The sequence below is a fragment of the Babylonia areolata genome, chromosome 27, assembly GCF_041734735.1.
Source record: "Babylonia areolata isolate BAREFJ2019XMU chromosome 27, ASM4173473v1, whole genome shotgun sequence".
NCBI classification, from domain to species: Eukaryota; Metazoa; Mollusca; class Gastropoda; order Neogastropoda; family Buccinidae; genus Babylonia; species Babylonia areolata.
The window spans coordinates 11,017,203-11,039,854 of record NC_134902.1 but is presented as its reverse complement, the minus strand read 5'-3'; the positions used below and the strand labels follow the sequence as shown (position 1 = coordinate 11,039,854).

The 22,652-nt window shown below is 45.6% G+C and overlaps 1 protein-coding gene across 1 annotated transcript in view; it reads left to right on the top strand.

Annotated features, from left to right (window-relative positions):
- Nucleotides 1-3,319: 3,319 nt before the first annotated feature.
- The window catches only part of LOC143300990 (DDB1- and CUL4-associated factor 7-like), a 31,922-nt gene continuing 12,589 nt past the window's right edge, over nucleotides 3,320-22,652 (top strand). Inside the window, exons 1-8 of the mRNA XM_076614963.1 lie at nucleotides 3,320-3,345; nucleotides 4,508-4,705; nucleotides 5,104-5,205; nucleotides 6,103-6,201; nucleotides 14,270-14,383; nucleotides 15,101-15,233; nucleotides 17,052-17,203; nucleotides 17,837-17,954. Coding sequence (XP_076471078.1) covers nucleotides 4,556-4,705; nucleotides 5,104-5,205; nucleotides 6,103-6,201; nucleotides 14,270-14,383; nucleotides 15,101-15,233; nucleotides 17,052-17,203; nucleotides 17,837-17,954 — 868 coding nt within the window. The 5' untranslated portion in view covers nucleotides 3,320-3,345; nucleotides 4,508-4,555. The remainder of the gene's footprint in view (nucleotides 3,346-4,507; nucleotides 4,706-5,103; nucleotides 5,206-6,102; nucleotides 6,202-14,269; nucleotides 14,384-15,100; nucleotides 15,234-17,051; nucleotides 17,204-17,836; nucleotides 17,955-22,652) is intronic.

The following is a 22,652-nucleotide window of genomic DNA, read 5'->3' as shown; positions in this document are numbered from 1 at the left end:
TTAGAATCGGCAGTTGGAATTGATCCAGCGCGAAAATGAGAATCTCAACAATTGAGGAATTAGGCAGATGATTTTGACATCTTATGTCTCCAAGAGACCAGGACAAGTGCAGACAGACCAGTAAACTTTGAGAATTTCACAGTCTTTCAAAGGCATGAAGGAAGAGGAGTAGCAATAATACTAAACAAAAACAAAACAAAAACAATAAAAAATTTAAAAAATATAAAAAAAAAGTTTCCACCATAAATCTAGAGAAATGGTGGAGCAACTCATGTGAACAAGTAGGTGTGCGTCTTGAAAAACCTGACGGATTTCACAAAAGCATCGTGCTCATCAATGCCTATGTTCACCCAGGACCCCGGCCACAACAACTAAAGCGGACTGGGCCTTTTTAGAGGAAATAGAGAACGAATTTGAAGACTCTGTCATTATCTGTGGAGACCTTAATGCAAAATCGAAGTTATGGGGCCAGCGGAACACCAACCCACAACTGAGGACTCGCACATTAAGGAATGATAGGGGAAATTCTTGTAGCCCATCAACAACCACATCCCAAACTCGCCTTGGAACAAGACAAGGAGACAGTGACAGTGTGATCGACATCCCTCTAACTTCTCCAAAATTCAGGCAGTGATCACTTCCCGGTAGTTTCCAGACTACAGAAACTATCAGATAAACCCTGTATGAAACCGCGTAATCCATTTCAGTATGAAACACTCAAAACCCACTGCATAGGGCAGTCAAGGAACCAAAAGGTGGCCGTCTAGGACGGGGTAGATCGTGGATGGGGCAAGCAGAACTGAGACACAATCCAGCTAGTATGCTGACTACAAGACCTGAAAGAAACAAAAGAATGGGAGGAAAACCCCGAAAACCTCAATCATCCATTCACCACAGCCATTTCACCCACTCTTGGAAGACATTGTCTGGAATGGCCAGAGGGCAAAACTGAGGCAGAAGTGAAGCTGCTCATAGAAGAAAACAGTAAAGAAGAGGGCATCATCGTATACACAGATGGCTCAGTCACCAAAGACCAATCCGGTTGGGGATTCACTGCGAAACAAAATGGAGAAAAACAATTAAGGAGGAGAATACTGCCTACAAAGTCACAACCTCCAGCGTAACGATGGAAGTTGAAGCTGTGACACATGCTCTCCAGTGGATATCATCTATCCATATGCCTGAAAACCAACATGCCATGATTCTAACGGGTTCAATGAACCTCATACAGAAAATTGAAAGTGGAATGGGAAGCTCAGAGTGGCATGAGGCAATGCGCAACTTTAAATTTAAAAAACGTACATAGTCATACATGCACTGAGGTATTAAGGGAAATGAGCGAGCTGACAGACTTGCTGGTAACCGTCAACACCAACGAGCGGTCTACATCTAGGAAAATCGGAAATCCTCAGTTAAGTCAAAGAATATCAAAAAGTACAGGTACAAGGCCATCACACAATCGATCGCCTCAAAGAAATAAACTGACTTGAAGTATAGAGAGAGGGAGCGGCCGTAAGCCGTCTAGCATGAAAGGTGTGTGTGTGTGTGTGTGTGTGTGTGTGTGTGTGTGTGTGTGTGTGTGTGTGTGTGTGTGTGTGTGTGTGTGTGTGTGTGTGTGTGTGTGTGTGTGTGTGTGTGTGTGTGTGACGCGTATGACAGTGTGTGTCTGTTCGTTCTTTAGTTTAACGTCTTTTCACTGTAAGTGATATTAAACGAGAGTACTGAGGAAAAAAATCGAGTGGGAGGAGGGTGAGGTGGGGGGGGATTACTGTGTACGCATGCGAGTAAGTGAAAGTGTGTGTGTGTGTGTGTGTGTGTGTGTGTGTGTGTGTGTGTGTGTGTGTGTGTGTGTGTCGGTGTGTGTGTCGGTGTGTGTGTCGGTGTGTGTGTGTGTCAGTGTGTGTGTGTGTGTGTGTGTGTGTGTGTGTGTGTGCGTGCGTGCGTGCGTGCGTGTGTGTGTGTGTGTGTGTGTGTGTGTGTGTGTGTGTGTGACATATAGAGAATGATTGATTTAAGTTTTGTTATAAAAAAAACAAACAAATAAAAACCCAACACAATAATATAACATATTTCTAATGAAAAACTATAACAGCGAACCAACTGGACTATAACAAGGAGTTGAAGAAAACGGTAATACATTAGCAATGGACTGCTGAAGATCGTCAACACTGATGATGATTTCAGTTCAGGGATTTGAGACTTTAACATATCGCAAGTTGGTATATGATCGGCTGTTATGTGAGCACCACAGATGCAAGAAACATTACTAGACTGACATATTTTGTCCTAAAACAATTCATTTTCCATCTGCACTGAGATTAGAGAAATGATTTGCCTCTTATGAAAATCATTATGGTAATGTTTTCTCATGAAACCATACATTTTCTGTATGTTCTTATGTAACTCCGAGTTAGCGGTGTGTTTTTCCTCAAACTGAAATTTTGCCCATTGGACTTTTTCTACCATGGTGTAACATTCCTGTAGTGAAAGCGAAATATTTAAATCTAACTCCTTTTTTTTTAGCCAAAATGTCAACCTTTTCATTATAGTAAATAGTGTCTGTGTGTTTGTGTGCGTGTGTGCGTGCGCGAGTGTGTCCGGTAAGTGTACACATGTGTCAGGACAGATCAGGCTCTCAGGGGTTCGTTCGTTCGTTCTTTAGTTTAACATCTTTTTACTGTAAGTGATATTAGACGAATATGTGTGTGCCTCTGTGTGTGTGTGTGTGTGTGTGTGTGTGTGTGTGTGTTGTCCGGCCGGCTGTACTGGAACAGTCCGAATTGCTTACCACATCCTCTTTGGCACCGAATCGTATAAGACTTCACATGGACTTGACACTGTTTGGATTTTTCTGAAGTATTGTGAGCCTTTCTTTCTTCTTTCGGCCCTGCAGGGACGGCCACTCAAGATGTTCCAGTGCCGCACATCGCTGTGGTACCTCTGCAGATTTTCATTGACTGGAAACACACACACACACACACACACACACACACACACACACACACACACACACACACACACACACACACACTGTACTGGATGGAAATCGTCCCATCTTATGTGCATGCTCAAGTTATTCAGCTTTTGTTGTTGTACTGATAGGCAGTCTTCTCCTATCTTAGGCGTACCGAAACTTCGTTTTTTAATGTCGTTATTTCTTACCCGCGATAGACACAACCAGTAACAATGAAAATAAAATCAAACACAATTTTATATCACAATAAAGTACACTGTGGTGTTGAAATCAACTAAGAAAATTTATCTGTTCGCTTTGCACGGGCGGATAATGTCGCTGTTACGGAGCACGATTTACGTTATTGTTGATCATCATTGTATTGAGCGGAGGTAGGTTGCTGCTGGCCTTTTTCTTTGGTTTCTGATTGTTTTACCTACTTATGGGTTGAGGAAAATGAACCACATATTCCAACACTTCTTATTGATTTGGAGAACCAACCTGGCTAGTGCAGTGAAAATTGTGTGATAATGTTAACGACAGGACAAGACGGATATTTTTCTGGCACCTCTGGTCTTCCTGAAATCTAGAATTAATTCTTTGGTTTTTGATACATTGACTTCTAAGTTGTTTTGATCACACCAGCTGACATGTTCATGTACTTCTTCCCTATATTTTGACTCATCACTGTTCATAATCAGCCCTTCTAAAGTTGTATCGTCGGCAAACTTGACCATGGTGTTACATTCATTTTGAGTTGCACAGTCCAGTCATGTGTGAATAGTGAGTACAACAGTGGGGATAGAACACATCCCTGTGGGGTGCCTATGTTGAGAATGCATGTGGAGGAAGTGAGGTCACCAACTTTAACAACTTGTTGTCTGCATCTTAGAAAATTTAGGATCCATGCACAAATTGATTCAGGCAGCAAGAGGTCTTTCAGTTTAAAATATAGTTTTGATGGCACTATTGTGTTGAACGCAGAGCTGTAGTCAATGAAAAGGATCCTGGCATAGCTGTTATGATTTTCGAGATGTCTGAGGACATGGTAGAGACCTATGCTAATGGCATCTTCAACTGATCTGTTAGCTCTATAGGCGAACTGAAAGGGATCAAAAGATGGAGGAATGCAGGTTTTTAGAAATTGTAGAATCAGGCGTTCAAATGTTTTCATTACAACTGATGTTAAGGCTACGGGATGATAATCATTAAGACAACTAGGCTGTACTTTTTTTGGAACAGGAATGATTGTTGATTTCTTAAAGCAGTGAGGCACCACACAAGACTGAAGGGACATGTTAAATATGTCAGTGAAGACACTACATAGTTGACACATAAACAGAATCAAACACCAAATAAACAGGACGGCTATCCCCATGTCACCATTGGTCGGCATCAAGAGCCTACCCCTACTAACAAATCATGTCATATGAAACAGAGCCTACCACTACTAGCAAATCATGTCATGAAATAGAACCTACCACTATTAGTATTATTATTAAGTTTTGTATTCAGTTATTTTTATATTGTTTTTTTTTTCATTATTCTTCTCAGATTGGGAGCCTCAGAGCTGCATGAGATACAGATTGAGAGAAAGAGAAAATGGCAACACACGGAGGCCCGCCTGCCAAGCGTAAGGAGATCTACACCTACAAGGCACCATGGACACTGTACAGCCTGAACTGGAGTAACCGGCCTGACAAACTCTTCCGTCTGGCCCTGGGAAGTTTCATTGAAGAATACAACAATAAAGTAAGGAGACTGGTATGGATTTTCTCTGTGTGTGAGTGGTGTGTATGTGTGTGTGTGTGTGTGAGTGTGTGTGAGTTTGTGTGATGTGACTGGTTTGATTTGCTCCTAATGAATTATAATATATATATATATATATATATATATATATATATATATATATACACATATTATATAACATAATTGTGTTCAGATGTTGACTTCCTATCTTTGTCAGTTTTTTCTGATTTTATTGTCTGCTATAATCAGTGAAAGTGTGTGTTACTGTTAGTGAGGGAGAGATGATTCCAAGAAGAATTACCTATGAACAGTTTTGTTTAAACAAATATTTTGTCATTGCTATAGCTTTTCAAGACATTGTAATATGTATGCAATTTCAGCATGTTTTCTTTTATGCTTAGGTTCAGATTGTTTCACTGGATGAAGCGACAGGAGAGTTCACCCCAAAGAGCACGTTTGATCATCCATATCCCACAACCAAAATTATGTGGATTCCTGATCCTGTAAGTAGGTTGTATATATACTGTATGTGTGGGGCAGATACAATATAATATTTCTTAACATTGATAACAATTATAATAACAAGTAACAACAAATATTTGTTTCATAATGCATATGCTCACACACACTTGCCTGGAAAGAAATTTCTACCTATTCATCAGCTGTCTGTCTCTCTTACTTCACCTCTCCCTCCATACATTCACATGCCTGTGCTCCCAACACACCCAGCATCTTCCCCAATCCACAGATAAAAAAAAACAGGTTTTAACCCTTTCACCGCCAAGCTCGCATTTATGCACAGGTGTGGTAGAGGACCCATGTCACTGAAAGTTGACCATTCATTGGTCTGTTATCCATGAACTTACTGCTCTTAATGTTCGGTGGTAGGATAGGCCATATTTTCTATACATTGCAGGGGGAATCCCCAGCTATTCTTAGCCACTGTTTTTTTTGTGTTTATACCACAAGGGAATTTTGTCCTCTAAATTGACTGGCAGTGAAAGGGTTAATGAAATGACATTTAAAAAAAAAAATCTAAATTAAAGAGAGCAAATGCAGTATTGAGGAAACTGAGACAGATGCTAAACTTCAACAACAATGCAAAAGGACAGAGGAAAATGGATGTTAGATATATATGTGTTGCAAACTTCATGACACTCTTTGGGTGTTCAGGTTATGATTGAGAGTGAACCACTTCTGTAGGTTTTATCCTTAACAATTAGTATACAAACATCAATCAGCTATTATTTTCAGACAGATCAGAAAAATATGTTGCATGTTAAGAGAATGCCAACCAGACATTTATTAGATATTCCTGAAAGACAGGGAATACTGTTTTGTATTAACTTAAAGATGTGTGAAGACAAAGTGAAGGAAATGTGGTCATACTGTAACAATAGAATGGAGCACTGCCTGATCTGATGGCAACCAGTGGTGACTACCTGCGTGTATGGAGGGTGGGGGACTCAGAAACCAGGCTGGAGTGTCTCTTGAATAATGTGAGTGTTTGTTATGTGTTGTATTATATATGTGTATGCATTGTCTCTCAAAAAACATGAGTGTGCAATGCCTTTTGAATTACGCATACTTAACTGTGACCCAACTAGTGCAGACTCCGGCAGGGGTCTGACATTCCTGTCCTGTGCAGACTGCTATCTGCCTATGCGGAGAAAACGAAACTATGGCCAATAACCTCCCAGAAGTAGGTAACCTCCCCTTTGTCCCGCTGGCTAGCGCCCTCTTTTTCCGGCAGCCATTATGACTCCTGTCCTGTGCTCTCCATACGGCTAAGTTTTTTTTCGTATTTTCTGTCTGTCTGTCGATTCTCTGGCATTCTTGTTTTTTGTCAAATTTTGTCTTGAACCAGGTCACATAATTATATGGTTCGATTGGGAGATCGGGCTAAAATTAAGGCGCGATCGCAGTTGATTCGCAGACACTCTGGGCCCTCTATTTCTGGCCCTCTCAACAACGCCAACCCGCCGCCTCCTCCACTTCCTTCGCTTCCTCTGGTTGGCTCCTGACCTCCACCACCTCCTGCACCCTCTTTGGCGACGTCTAGGGGTACGTTACCCCATACTCAGGTCAGTGGTGCCATTGATGCTTTCCTTTTTCATTTCGCGAACGAACTCGACGTGATCCGCGTTTCTCGGCTCTGCCAGTCGGCAGGACACCCGAGTCCATCTCCTCTATCACTTTTCCCATGTCAACAATGGAATGTGCCATAACCCCTTTGGGAAAACAACACTATACACTGGCTTTGGATCCGCACGCTAGACTGGGCCCTATGTGCGATGCGTCCGTCTCGGATCCTATGGCGACCAAGGCGCTTAGGGATGCCCTCCCCAGGGGTAGGGAGGAAGGTGGACCACTAGGGGACACGCTTGCCCATGCGTGTGCAGCCTCCCCTTGTCCGATTTTCTGATCCAAGGGAGACAACTCCTGCTTTTGCACCCTTGCCGGTGACCGCCGCAGTTACTTCCCTTTACCGGCATGGCCCCTCGCCAACAGTGCAGGTGTGTGCACGGTCCCTTCAAGCTTTGTGGTGATGACCCCATCTGCCACACCGCCGGTTGCTGCTGTTTCCCATCCACTAATGGCGTCTCAGCAAGCTGCTCAACCAAACAACCAGCAACCCATTGTGAACTTGCTGCAGCAATTTTGCACTGGTGCCACACCTAGCACCTGCTCCACCCCTTGCCCACAGAGCAGATGCGTGCACAGCCCATTGAACTAAGGCAGTGTCGGCTTTTTCTGCCCCACTGCATATCCCTGCTGTTACCCAGGCTAATATCGCCAATTCCATGTAGGAGTGCCTCTTGATAACTCGATCCTGCCATTCGGCAGTGCTCGGGCCGATCTTGTCTATCCCTGTATCCGTCAACACACAACAGTTGAACGTCGGTCCTCTCGCAGGAGCTATTTGCGTGATTGGACCGCCGTTCACCTACAGGGGGATGCACATCCCACGGCAAGCCGACGGACTTGCCACCCCCTCCTCCATAATGCCCATAACACTGGTTACGGCGCCATCATGCCACATGTCCCGACCGTCTCGCATCCGATGGTGACCGATTCGGGTAGGGATGCCCACGGCACTAAGGGACATTATAATTATTCCGCTTGCGGCCGTATTCACCTGTATCTGTTGCGGTGGCATCGAACCACGGACTCTCACACGCAGCATGACACTCCTCCCTCTACAGCGAGGAAATGTCACACCAGGGGATATGTGCTCTAAAGACACCATCCTTTTCGCCGATTATTGGCGCCAAGGGAGGCAACTCCGCATTTGTAACCGACACAGCACGTCACTCAGCCCCCCGTGCTGTCCACCAACGATGTTTCTTCGATTTCTCATTGGGTCCTGATGCCCATTCAGGGACTTTACACATCTTTGCACAGCAACTGCACCTTTCTTGCTGTTTCTCAGGCTATTGGCGACTGAACTTTGGGGTTCTTCATCCCCCACACAGGCACACAGCCCTCTGCAGGCAACCAGTCCTATTACCATTCTCTTGTTGTTATACACAATAACAGGAAATAAATCACAGTATTTCCCCTTCTATCCTTTTGATTTATTATCACAATCAACAATCACGAAATATAATATATATATATATATATATATATATATATATATATATACACACACACACACACCAAAAAAAAAAAAAAAAAAATATATATATATACACACACACACACATATACATATATATCTATGAGATATCTTGCTACATTTACACACATTTCTGTTTTCACTTATAGATGTATACTTAACCCTCGGTATACGCATGTGTGTGCGTTTATGGGATAGGTTCAGACGACTTTCATATCAACATGGACAATTATATTTCTGTCTCTGTTCATTGACATCTATTCATTGAGATTCCCTACATAGCAATATAGGCACACTTGCTTTTGCGGCCTTCTGTTCACAATGCCCAGAACTCTCTGTTTGTACGTACTGGCACTTCATTCATATGTGTATGTACATCTCATATATATGTGCATACACAGATTCCTTTCCGTTACTGATTATGCACACTTACCCATTTACTTGGGTATATCTGTGCACGCTACACTCATGCTTATACAGCCGCTTATTTCTTGTGTCTCGATCTCTTGTCATTGGCATATTTCTGACATCATCACTTGAGTTGATGGAAGTTTATAATCCCCTTGCACATATGTGTATTCATTTTCATAAATTCATCCCTACCTTGCTTTCGGAGGACGACTGCACTCACAGACAAAACTGCCTCATTCACGCCTGAATGTATGCTCTTTCACATTTTAGTAGTGGCTGGTCCTTAGGGACCCACACACACCCCCTTCCCACCCACAGGGCTAAGAATGCCCTCTCTTGGTGTACGGAGGGACAAGGCAACCCAACTCATTTGCCTACAACAATCACCCATAGGGCTGGAGATGCCCTAACTTGGCACAAGGAGGGATGAGGCAGTCCAACTTAGAGGTGCCACTCTGGACACACATGCCCTTCATTCCTCCCCAGTTTGTAAGGCATCCCTTCTTCCTCCCCTTGCCTACAACAACCCTTGGTTTGCACCACTGTGGTTGTGACAACAGCTCCACACGGGCCCTACATCCTAGCCAGCCCTCCCATGAAGGGGTGTCTATCTTTGCCTTCCAAATTTTAGCGGGGCCCAAAAACTGCCCACTGTGCAGGAGACAATCACCCTAAGTCCATCTCTTCCACTCCTCTCTAGTAGCAGAAGGCCTGGGTCATAATTGTTTTCCTCTACATTTGGGAGAAAGGCATATTGACGAGGACGGATGCGTATCACAAAGCACAATGAACTGTCCATTAGCCACAGGGGTGTACCTTTCTGCCCACTCATACCAACACAGCAGACGCCGCATTCAGGCACATCACTTCGCCCCATCACCTTGCTTGAACAGAGATCCAGCATCAACGTCTCAAACAACTGGCGTTTGAAAGCACTTTCTGCACTTGGTCTTCCCTGCCCGATCCTTCAGCCTCAACACACAACCACTGCTGTGGTTACAGATGGGCATTCCTTCTCAAGCACTGTTTTTCCAATGAGACACTTCCAGGGGTTTCTAGCCTAGGCAGGCTATCCCATCATGGAGCCCCAGCCTTCAGTCAAGGGCCTGTCAGAGGATGACTTTGTTGTCACTTCAGAAGCAAGCACCATGTCTTTCAGACACACGGTTGCACCACAAGACCCCGTCAACTCTTTCCGGCTTCCTTACATTGCAACATAACCTGCATGGTGGACACCTTCATCCCTCAAGCACACAGCAGCTGTTTCCTGATTTACCCATGCTGATTGGTGTCCTAGGAACAATATATGATAATCAGTCGTGTACGACAGTCACCATCAGAACAGCAGAGGAGGCAACTGCTGTCCCGACTATTCGGGCTGGAATTTAATTATACAATTTATAGTAGAGAGTGTTTTGCCCAAGTTGCATCCCCGGTCCCTCGATCAAAAGGGCCTTAGGACTCATCATTGGGACGGATCCCAAAGGCTAGTTAGGCCCAAGGCTACAGCACTAAGTCCCAGTGCAATTTGACTTCCAGTCTGAGAGACATAGTCCTTCATGAAAGACTAAGCTGCAACTGATAATGCAGCTCTCACTTTGCAGTTGGCCATACTGAAAACGTATGTCAGATCAGTGCTTTGATGTAAATAGCCAGTACAACACATCTTGAGCCACTTACCTCCCTGCCCCGCCCCGCTCCATCCCAGACTCAGTGCGCACCATACACAGCCAGAGGCCTGTCATGGATCCGGTCCCCTTTCTCACTAAAGAACTCTCAGCAAAAATTTTCCCCATGGAAACCCTCTTCCATTTGGAATTCCACCACAGAATGAGACTCAGTGACCTGTGGGCACATGAAATGCACTTCCACAGCCTGATCCAACCCAGCCATTGACTGCCGACAACTTTCTGCAGGTGGCTCCAACATGCCACACTCTGGTAGAGAAGCCACCAAGCCTTCCGTATGCCCCTTCGTGATGGTACCTACCTGGGCAATTACACAACCCTGTCCCAGAGGCACCAGGGACATCAAGTCTTTTGTTGCCAAATGTCTGCCATTCTATGCATTGGCAACATACCAGTGCTGTCATTTTTGGCAGCGACAAAAAAGTGGTGGGGGGAGCGCCCATCGCCTGTCAGCTCGCATGAAGGAGCTCTACAGATCTGGCTGTCATGCCTAAGGCAAGCCCAACATGGCGACCTACCTCTGTCTCGTGCCACAGTTTCCTTCAAACACAAAAATCACTTCCACTATTGGCCCACATCCGATGTGGAATCATCAGATCAAACCACATGTGCACCTCCTCGCATTGATGCTCAACCGCAGTCAAATGAGACAACCCTATAAGGGTTCGTGTTTCCTTCCCTTCCTTTGATTTGAAGGGCTCTCAGTAAAGTGTGGATTCAACCCTCCGACCCAATTTTCTTTGCACTACATTTATCAGCACAGCTGTGGTCCACAGACCTCCCCCACAATACAGCTGCGGACCTCTGTCTTCTTTGCCCGCACCAATATCCTTAGGTGACACAGTACACTCTACTTTCGTCGAATTCTACTTGAGGGACATCTATCGCTTCAGGGATGATGGCTCATCGACTTCTACCAGAGAGACGTCGCACGCCTGCGGGATGATAGCTCAAGAGGCATCGCTTCTGTGGTAGTTGCACAACAGGCCATCACAGCACACAGACAGTAAAACAGGCAAGCCCTCCACCTTGTCACGCTATTCTGCACTAGTTGGGTCACGGTTAAGTATGTTTAATTAAAAGGAAATTTTCTATCTAAAATTACGTTTAAATAACATACTTACTGTGACCCAAATTTAAGACCCTCCTGGCCTCCCCGCTTCCTGTTCTCCCTGCTCGCTGTGCTGGTGATGGCATATTGCCGTCAAAAGAGGGCGCTAGCCAGCGGGACAAAGGGGAGGTTACCTACTTCCGGGAGGTTATCGGCCATAGTTTCGTTTTCTCCACATAGGCGGATAGTAGTTTGCACAGGCAGGAATGTCAGTCACCAAGACAGTCTCAGCAATCTTCTCGCTGTCACCGATGTCAGAAACCTCCCACCTCAAACTGAACGGAAAGCAGTTGAAACAGGATGACACGCCAATGTACCTGGGTGTGAAGCTCGACAAGCGATTGACATGGAACCCCCATCTCAAGGACATCGAGAGACGAGCAACCAGAAAACTGGCCATCCTGAAAAAACTCGCCGGGACCTCTTGGGGTGCCAACAGCAGCATACTGCAGAGGGTGTACACTGGAACTGTCAGGCCAACCCTGGAGTATGGTAGCACTGCCTGGGCCACGGCATCAGCAACCAACACAAGCCGCCTGAGCAAAGTTCAGAACGCAGGGCTACGGCTGATCACTGGCGGGATAAAGACGACTCCAGTTCAGGCGATGGAGAAACACACAGGCCTCCACCCACTTGAAGATAGACGAGAGGAAAAAGTCTTCATCCACAGCGAGAAGCTCCTGCGCATGCCAACTCACCCAATGCACGAAAAACTGAAGCACCCAACAAAGAACAGACTGAAGCGGACCAGCTTCAACCACCTCTCCAAGGCCCTGCACCGCCAACATGAAGACCTGCTGCCCTCGTCCCCTGCCGAGATGGAAACACTCCCCGACTTCGAGGAACCGGCCGACCAACTGGAAGGAGTCTCAATCATCACAAAAGTCCCTGGCATCGACCAAAAGGACTGCCAAGCCCCTCCCCTGCTGAAAGCTCTGACATTGGAGATTATTGAGACTCGGTACAACCCCAGCGAATGGACGCACGTCTTCACAGACGGATCCTCGGAGGGAGCGGTGAAGAATGGAGGAGCAGGCATCTTCATCAGGCACACAGATGGAAGACTGACCCCTGGAGCCTTCCCCACAGGAAGAATCTCCTCGAACTACAGAGCGGAGACAGCAGCACTACTCCATGCTGCACAAGGCCTCAGGACGTCAGTCAACCCACCACCAAAGATAGCCTTCTTCACTGACTGCAGATCTCTCCTGCAGGGACTCCAGTCAACCAGAAATGAACAGCAGCTGACAAACATCAAAGCAGCCCTTCATGACCTTTCAAAACGGTCGACTGTCACTGTTCAGTGGGTTCCTTCTCACTGTGGGGTCACGGGGAACGAAAAGGCCGATGCTCTCTCCAAGGCAGGCAGCAAAATGAAGCAGTTCAGCCACCCCGTGACCTACAGAGAGGCCAGGACCATCATCCACAACCGTTACCAGAACCAGTGGAAGAGAAGGCTGGGTGCAAACAGTGGTGTCGATCCAATCCACCAGCTCCAGAGACACCAGCAGACAGTCCTCTTCAGACTGAGAACTGGCCACTGCCGACTACTGAGTCACCTTCACCGTATGAAGATCGCCCACACTGATGAGTGTCCATGTGGCACTGGACCCCAGACCCCTGAACACATCCTCCAACACTGCCCAACCCATGAAGCTCTACGGCGTCAAACCTGGCCAGGGGGCACGGAGCTACAGGCGCAGCTTTGGGGAGACCGCCACGACCTGGAGAAGACCATGGGTTACATCGTGGCGACAGGGGTGACCGTCTGACGCAGCCAAAACATCGAACGCAGAAGAAGAAGAAGAAGAAGTAGTTTGCACAGGACAGGAATGTCAGACCCCTGCCGGAGTCTGCACTAGTTGGATCACGGTAAGTATGTTATTTAAACGTAATTTAGATAGAAAATTTCCTTTGAATTATGCCAATGTACATTGTTTTGAATAATGTGAGTGCTATGAGTGTGAATTGTCTCAGAAAAACTGTTGAGTGGGCATTGTCTCTTGTCTAGTGTCTATTGTCTTTTGAATAATATGAGTAGCTGTGAATATTATTATATATGTTGTCTCTTGAATAATGTGAGATTGCTGTGAACATGTGTTGTCTCATGGATAATGTGAGCGTAGTGTGAATATGTATTGTCTCTTGAAAATGTGAGTGTGCTGTGAATGTTTGTTGTCTCTTGAATAATGTGAGTGTGCTATGTGTGTTGTCTCTTGAAAATAAGAATTTTTCAATGGATAGAAAAAAAAATATATAAAAAAATGGATAGAAAAAAAGTGTGTATATATAATATATATATATATATATATATATATATATATATATATATATATATATATATATATGCTTTTTTCTATCCATTGAAAAATTCTTATTTTCATATATATATATATATATATATATATATATATATATATATATATATATATATATATATATATATAATGTATATATGTAATATGTATATTTTTTTAAATATCCTTTAAAAAAATCATTTAATGTATTTCATTATTATTTTCTTTTAATGATGATTTTTATATACCCTAGTTTTTCTTTTTTCCTTCTTATAATTTTGTTTCTGTTTGTTTGTTGTTGTTATTTTTTCTCTGTCTCTCTACTTTTTGTTATTATAGATGTATGTATATCTCTGTCTGTTGTAATGTAAATATGAAAGTTTGAATAAAAATGTATAGGTGCCATATACTCTTATGTAATCACTTTGTATGTCCCAGAACAAAAATTCTGATTTCTGTGCTCCGTTGACCTCTTTTGACTGGAATGAAGTGGATCCCAATCTGCTGGGCACCTGCTCCATAGACACTACCTGCACAATATGGGGCCTGGAGGTATGATAGATGATGATAATAATAAAGTTATAAAAATGAAACCAATAACCATTAGTATTGCAGGCTTTGTATCTAAGATCTGAGCATAAAAAATGAACCACTTATGCCTACTATAGTTTTCCCTACCCCCCCTTACCTATCACATGCAAAGTTTGTTGAGATTCAAAGAAAAAAAAATCAGGGTTGTCATGTTCTTTAAACAAAAGTTCTTTTTGTTTGGGGCTGATAAAGATTGTTCACAGGGTTTCAGCTTTGAACATTTCAGACAAGACACTGCACTAAACACCACGGCCACAACACAGTTAGTCACCAGTCAACTTGTGTGATAATCTGTTTATTTTCTGATCACTGGATCACCCCAGACTGTGTTACAAAAACTGTTTAAGTTTCTTAGAATAATAAAACGAAATAAATGTATTGGTACAACAAAATAAATAGAAAAAAATACTCCTCATAGACATACTGTATATTTAAACCATTGCTTGTGAAAGTGCGACTTTCAGTCTAGGTTCCCGGGTTTGAATCCCAGCCACTGCACCAGGTCTCCCAGGTCAACATATGTGCAGACCTGCTAGTTCCTGAACCCCTTTCATGTATATACGCATACAGAAGATTTGATTTGCATGTTAAACACACAGTCACACACAATAACACACACACACACACACACACACACACACACACTGTGATCCAGCGCTGTGGGATTTACACTTGCAGACAGGGCAGGTGCTGGGCAGAGTGAACAAAGTGTCGGGCCATGTAAAGACACAGCTGATTGCTCATGACAAGGAAGTCTATGACATTGCTTTTAGTCGTTCAGACGGAGGCCGGGACTTGTTTGCCAGTGTTGGTAAGTACAGTCTCTCTTCTCATGCTCTAGGCATCTTTAATGGAAAATGTTAACTTCTGAGGCATATTTGTACAGGAACAATTGTGTAACTCTTTCGCAGCCAGGAAAATAAGATTTAAGTGAAATCTATTTGCCAGGGTTTTTTCACAAAAAACGGGTATAAATTTTCAAAAATTTCTGTACTCTTTGTTATTGGAGAAAGACCCCTAAAAGTATATATATTTTCTGAAAGGGAAATGAATAAAGAATACAAAAATGATGTTTTCCCATTTTATATATTTTTAGTGACATGCTGTTGTTTTGAAATCAGTGTTTCGTTTTTTGTCACATTTTCAACTTGTTCATTACAAACATTAGTCAGGTAATTTGCATTAAAATATCATTTTCTGGACAAATGGATATCTGCACACACACAAAATCATACTAGAACAACCAGAAAAAAAGGAAAAAAAAGAAATAGATACACAATGCATTGTGACTTCTCCAAGTGATAATATGGATGTGAGGCCACACCCCCTCAGACTCCACCCCCTGTCCTCTTCACCACTCTCACACGGTCACTTGTCCAGTTCTCATCAGACTGCATTGGCTGAGTGCCAAGAAAATCGCTCACACTGTGTCCTGCTAATAATTCGGGTGACTTCTGTCATCTGCTAGAGCTGAACAGCTGGCATCACTCACTGATAGTCATATCTGTGCCACTCTCTTGATTGCTCCCTTTACTTTCTATCAAATCGTCCTGTAAATGTTCATCACTGTCTTCTTATTTGAATGTACGCTTCAATTCTTTCTGAGCATCAGCTAAAGAAAACAATCTTAGCTGATTTAGTTCGCCATGATCGCATGTCTTGTGCACGGTGTCAGTCCGACATTTTGTTGAGCGAGCAAGGAGAGGAGCCAGGCAAACACTGCGGCCAGTAACCCAACCAAAACGTTCAAATAAAGGACTGCCTATAACGTTGATGGTGTTTCTAGCTATGAATAGAATCTAGAAAGGTTCCCCAAGCTAAAACTACCAGCATTTTTGTCAACGAACTGAATGCAAAGCAGGGAAAAGTCAGAATATTACAATGATGAGTTATCTCGTCATTGTGGCAGCGAAGCGTACATGCTTGCCTTGACAAGTTATCTCATCAAATAGGCAGCCTAGGGGTTAAAAATGTTTGTCCTGCAGTTGTTAATCCAGTTTATGTACCCTGAAAATATTGTTTTGATAGGGTTTCTGTATGTATGGATGGTTTTATCCCTAAGATTTTCTTTACCACTGCTGTCTGTGTTGGTCATTTTTCATTTTTCTACACTCAAACTTTGGAGATGACACAGACTTTTGGGATTGTATATATTCATGCTCAGTAAGTGTGCTCATATATATCTGTCACCCTTCCAGTTTGTTTTCTGATAACGTATTTGTTGGAGTGTATATGCTGAGTCTATTGTCAGATTCAACAAGACTTAAAGTATTGGATTATATGGATAACAGTTTGTGCTGATCACATGGAGAAGGGAGTATATCTTGGTTCACTTGTATGATAATGATGATAATGAAACATTTCTATAGAGCATTCCCCTGGTATGGTTTACTTTTTCCATGTTTCACAGGGGAACCTTCTCTTACCACCCTGCATCTCTTTCTTTTGCCAGGACAGTAGTGGTGTGCATTTCTCAACAACAGCTAGACTCAAGAAAGTTTGTCCACCAGCACCCACAGTTTTGGAATTGTGTTAACTGACCAACAGTTTAATTCCATTACCCTCACTGTCATCCTGACCTCACTGATGGGAAGACAAGGACTGTCACATCCTGACTCTATGTTTTCAGGTGCTGATGGGTCAGTTCGGTTGTTTGATCTCCGTAACCTTGAACATTCCACCATCGTCTATGAAGACCCATCTCAGAGTCCCCTGTTGCGTCTGTCATGGAACAAGCAGGATCCCAATTACCTGGCCACAGTAGCCATGGATGCATCAGAGGTAAGAATGGTGCATGTGTGTGTGTGTGTGTGTTGACAAGCATGAGCTTGTGTGTAATTTTTATGGCTATATTTTTTAAAGATCACCATCAGTGTCCATTCATTACTCCCTTGCTGCTCATGACTTTTCCCACAATTTAGGCAGCCACGCTCCATTTTTCGGGGTATGCAAGCTGGGTACATTCATTTTTCCATAACCCACTGAATGCAGACATGGATTACAGAATGTTTAACATTCATATATGGTCATCTGTAAATGTATACACATGAAGTGAAATAAGGCTTTCATGGGTTTGCACATTGTGGATGTTTAACATTCATATATGGTCATCTGTAAATGTTTAACATTCATATATGGTCATCTGTAAATGTTTAACATTCATGTATGGTCATCTGTAAATGTATACACATGAAGTGAAATAAGGCTTTCATGGGTTTGCACATTGTGTGTTGACCTAGAATATCAGATAAACCGATCTTCATTTTTAACCCAGCAGATGTTGATAGTGGGATTGAATCTGGGACATTCAGATTGAAATTTCAATGCTGTAAACTCTCAGCCATAGTGGCTGTCATTGTATAGTGTTGTGCATGTCATTTTGTATTCATGATTTACATACAGTAATTGTTGCAGGTAATTATTTTGGACGTGCGAGTTCCCTGTCGACCCAGGGCGAAACTCAGTAATCACCGGGCATGTGTGAATGGCATCGCTTGGGCCCCACACTCCAGCTGCCATGTCTGCACTGGGGGTCAGTTCATCTTTTATTTGTTGATCTGTTTATCTAAGTTCTTTAACATACAGTATTTAAATGGTAAGCAAGGACTTGCTGACTTGTTTTTAATGACCATCTTTGCTGATAAAGGGCTGTGGCAAGGATGCACTGGATGGTTTGAAAGTGCTGCTTTGAAAGGACATCTTGTCATAAAATCAAATAATGATACAGCACTGTAGTTTTGCTAGCACCAATCCAGAAATGCTGACATCAACCCAAAACTTTACTGCAGCTTGCATGAAGCCATAGGTGCTGGCTCAGTCACAAATACTGACACAAAGCCTGGACTTGTATGACAAGGGCTGACACAGTGCCCTGACATGCTAGTGTAAAGATAATAATAGGCAGTAAAAAGATCCTAACATGTAGCACATGAAGATCCTAATATGTAGTATAAAGGTCCTAACATGTATTACAAAGATCCTAACATGTGGCTTTGTGTTAAGATCCAAACATGTGGTATAGAATGAAGATCTTAATATGTATTCTAAAGATTCTTATGTATAGTATAAAGATCGTACAAAGAGACTTCAGTATAAAGATCCCAACAACATGTATGAAGATCGTAACGTTTGGTATAAAGATCCAAACATGTAGCATACAGGCTGGGGAATTTTCCAATGATACACAATTTTCCGTGGTTAGAATTTCATTTTAATTACACATACTTAACCCTGACCCAACTAGTGCAGACTCCGGCAGGGATCTGACATTCGTGTCCTGTGCAAACTACTATCCGCCTATGCGGAGAAAACGAAAGCAACTACAGCTGATAACCTCCCGGAAGTAGGTAACCTCCCCTTTGTCCTGCTGGCTAGCGCCCTCTTTTATTGGCAGCCATCTCGACACCTGTTCGTATTTTCTATCTATCGATTCTTTGGCGTCCTTTTTGTTTGTCTAATTATGTCTTCAACCAGGTCGCATAATTATGTAGCTTGTTTGGGCGATCGGGCTAAAATTAAGGCGCGATCGCAATCGATTCGCGGACACTCTGGGCCCTCTACTTTGGGCCCGGTAAACAACACCAACCCGCAGCCTCCACTTCCTCCACTACCTCCAGTCGACTCCAGGTCCCCGCTGCCTCCGACGTCACCTCCGCCGACTTCTAGGGGTTTGTTACCCCATACTCAGGTCAGTGGTGCCATTGACAATATTCTTTTTCATCTGTGAACGGACTCGACGCAATCCGCGTTTTCTCGGTCCTGCCAGTTGGCAGTGCCTGAGACGATCTCCTCCATCTCTTTGCCAACTCCCACAATATCAACAGTGGAATGTGCCCCAATCCCTTTGGGAAAACAACACACACTGGCTTTGGATCCGCACGCTAGACTGGGCCCTATGTGCGATGCGTCCGTGGCAGCGGCCGTGACATTGGCTCACGCGCCCCCCACGCAGCATGCCTCTTCCGTCTCAGATCCTATAGCGACCGAGGCACTTAGGGATGCCCTCCCATGGGCCGGGAGGAAGGTGGACCACTAGGGGACACGCTCGCCCATACGCGTGCGTCCTCCCCCTTGTCTCGAGCAGCCGATCCAAGGGAGGCAACTCCTGCTTTGGCGCCCTTTCCGGTCATCGCCACAGTTACTTCCCTTGCACCGACATCGCCCTTCACCTTCAGTGCGGGTGTGTGCTCGGCCCCTACAAGCTATGCGGTGATGACACCATCTGCCATACAGCCGGTTGCTTCTGTTTCCCCCTCACTAAAGGCGGATCAGCAAGCTGCTCAACCAAACAACCAGCAACTCATTGCCAGCTTGCTGCATCAGTTATGCACCACTCTGCTTCCTGGTGCCACACCTTCTACCACTGCTCATTCTTCTGCTGCAGCAAATCCGCTTCCACCCTCCATGACCACCTCCCAGCAGCCTGGTCACGTGCCCAGCACACAGTCTGACCCATCACCCTATGCCATAGGAGAGACATTTTCTGAGGGGGACACTGATACAGAGGAACCACCTGGGGAAGATCATCAGCTGGTTTCCTTTCAAGAAGCACTAGCCCTCCTAGCTTCCTACTCTCCAGATAGGGTGCAGACCATTCGCGCACCGGGCTCGCATCTAACCTGTGGTGCTATGGAGATTATGGGCATCCAGAGATCCTCCATGCCCCTCACTATGCTCTTACTCAATCGACCATGGTAGTCAAGGCCCTGCAGAACACATTGGCACGCAAAACTTGCGTGACAATCGCAGAGTAACAGTACATGACAAATTCCTCATGGATCTGGAGGAAGCTCTCAGATCTTCTTTAGAATCCACTGCTGCCATGGAAAAGCTTCCTTGCGAGTCTTGCCGGGGCCCTCATGGAAGCCCCCACTGAACAACCAGCAGGCCTTGACGTTACAGTTTTCTCACCTTTCATCCAGCAGATCAGCCAGCTTCTCGTGCGTTCTGCGGGCATGCAAGCACAGGCCTACATGAATATAATTTTGGCCAGGAGGGATGCTGTGCTTGACCAGTCCATATGCGTGCGCTCTCCACCAGAACACGCTTCCCTCAGAGCGCTTACCCCCACCGACGGTTCCCTCTTCGGTCAGGGCTTTCCCACGGCGGCCATAAAATGGCACGTAGACTTGCGTAGGGACCTTGCTCTTGGTGCCGGCCCTCTCCGCACTTCGGCACACTTGCGGCATGCTCTGCGGCATCAGCCATATTCCTTCAGGCACAGCAATGTTGCCACCTTCAGGCCACGTTCACATCAGCCTTCCCCCTCTTATGCCAGAGTGCAACCCAGGGGGCAACCCAGGGCGTATAGGCGTCAGCAGTATGTAGTTCAGCCTCCACACAGGCCGACAGCCAACTCCAGACCGGCCCACCCCCAATGACTCACCCCCGCCCTTCACCCGCCACTTGCGCACCAGCAGCCGGCAGGCAGCCTTTCCAGGCACATGCCAGTGTGGCTGTCCCTTCCAGCATGCGAGTGGGTCCTCCGGGTGATAGGGTCGGGGTTTCGCCTACCCTTGGCTCTCCTCCAAGGCACCTCTCACCCTCTCTCCTCCTCCCTTCCCCCCCACCCCTCCCCCCACAGGGCGACGCAGCCCGCTCAGCCCTGCGAGACAAAATCCTTTCTCTTTTCCACAAAGAGGCCATAGAGGAAACTCCTCCTCTGTCACCAGGCTTCTTTGGCCGCATCTTCGTCGTCCCCAAAGCCTCCGGCGGATGGCGGCCGGTCCTAGACCTTTCCCCTCTAAACAAGTACCTCCAGTACAAACCATTCCGCATGGAAACACCCGCGTCAATCAGGGACTTCAATCAGGCAAGGCGACTGGGCAGTCTCCATAGACCTCACACTCATACTTCCATATCCTGATTCACCCCAGGGACCGCAAGTGGCTCCGCTTCTCATGGGACGGCAAGTCCTTCCAGTTCAGAGCCCTTCCATTTGGCCTTGCGCCAGCCCCGTGGCTCTTCACCAGGGTGGTCAGGGAACTATGCCTAGCCCTCAGGAGCAAGGGTCCATCTAGACGACTGGTTGATCCTTGCGGAGAGCAGGGCCCTCTGCCAGCACCACCTGAACCTTGTCAGGAACCAGTGCTAATCGCTGGGCTTTCTCATGAATGCAGAAAAATCGGAACTGGAACCCTCTCAACAGTTCAAATTCCGGCCATGCCTCGCCTCCACAGGCTACAGTCTCCTGTCTCAGCTATCACAGGCAACCTCGGCGTCTGCCAGGGAACTTGCCTCTCTGCTAGGCTTCATGGAGTCCCTCGCTGCACTAGTTCCACTAGGGAGACTACACAAATGCCCATTTCAGCGTCACTTCCAAGACAGGTGGTCCCAGTCTTCACAGGCATGGGACACCCGTATACCTCTGGGCACATGGTTCTCACAGTCAACCCAACGCAGGATGGACATGCAATGGCTCAAGGCCGGGGTTCCAATCTCGAACCCAACACCGGATGCAGAATTGTACACAGATGCCTCCAACATGGGTTGGGGTGCCCACATGGACAACCACACAGCGTCGGGGACTTGGAACCCACAACAGCAGTTGTGGCACATCAACAAACTGGAGCTGGAGGCGGTCTTCCTCGCCCTCCAGCACTTCCTCCCCCACGTTTCGCACAGGTCGATCATGCTATGCATGGACAACACGACGGTAGCATGTTATCTGAACAAACAGGGGGGAGCTCACTCACACCAGCTGTCCCTGCGTGCGGAGACAGTCCTCCTCTGGTGTCAAGAGCACAGCATCCACCTGACAGCTCGACATGTCCCAGGCAAACTCAACATTCTTGCAGATTACCTCAGCAGATCCCACACCGTGCTCCAAATGGAGTGGACCCTGTCACACTCAACGTTTCAGCCGATCTGGGACCATTGGCACAAACCACATGTGGATCTCTTTGCCACAAGATTCAACTTCTGCATTCCTACATACGTCTCCCCAGTCCCAGACCCGCAGGCCTGGGCCATAGACGCCCTATCGATAGCTGGTCCAACCTTTCAGGGTACACCTTCCCCCCACTTCCCATCGTGGGAAAAGTCCTCAGAAAGGCAAGGCTGGAGAGTGCCACCTTGATTCTCATCGCACCACACTGGCCAGCACAGCTGTGGTTCCCCGACCTTCTCCACCTCACTCACGTCCCCCCACTCCGCCTTCACATCGGCAGACACTCCCTAGTTCAGCCCCGCTCAGGCATTCCCCACGGAAACCCAGAGGTTCTCAACCTAC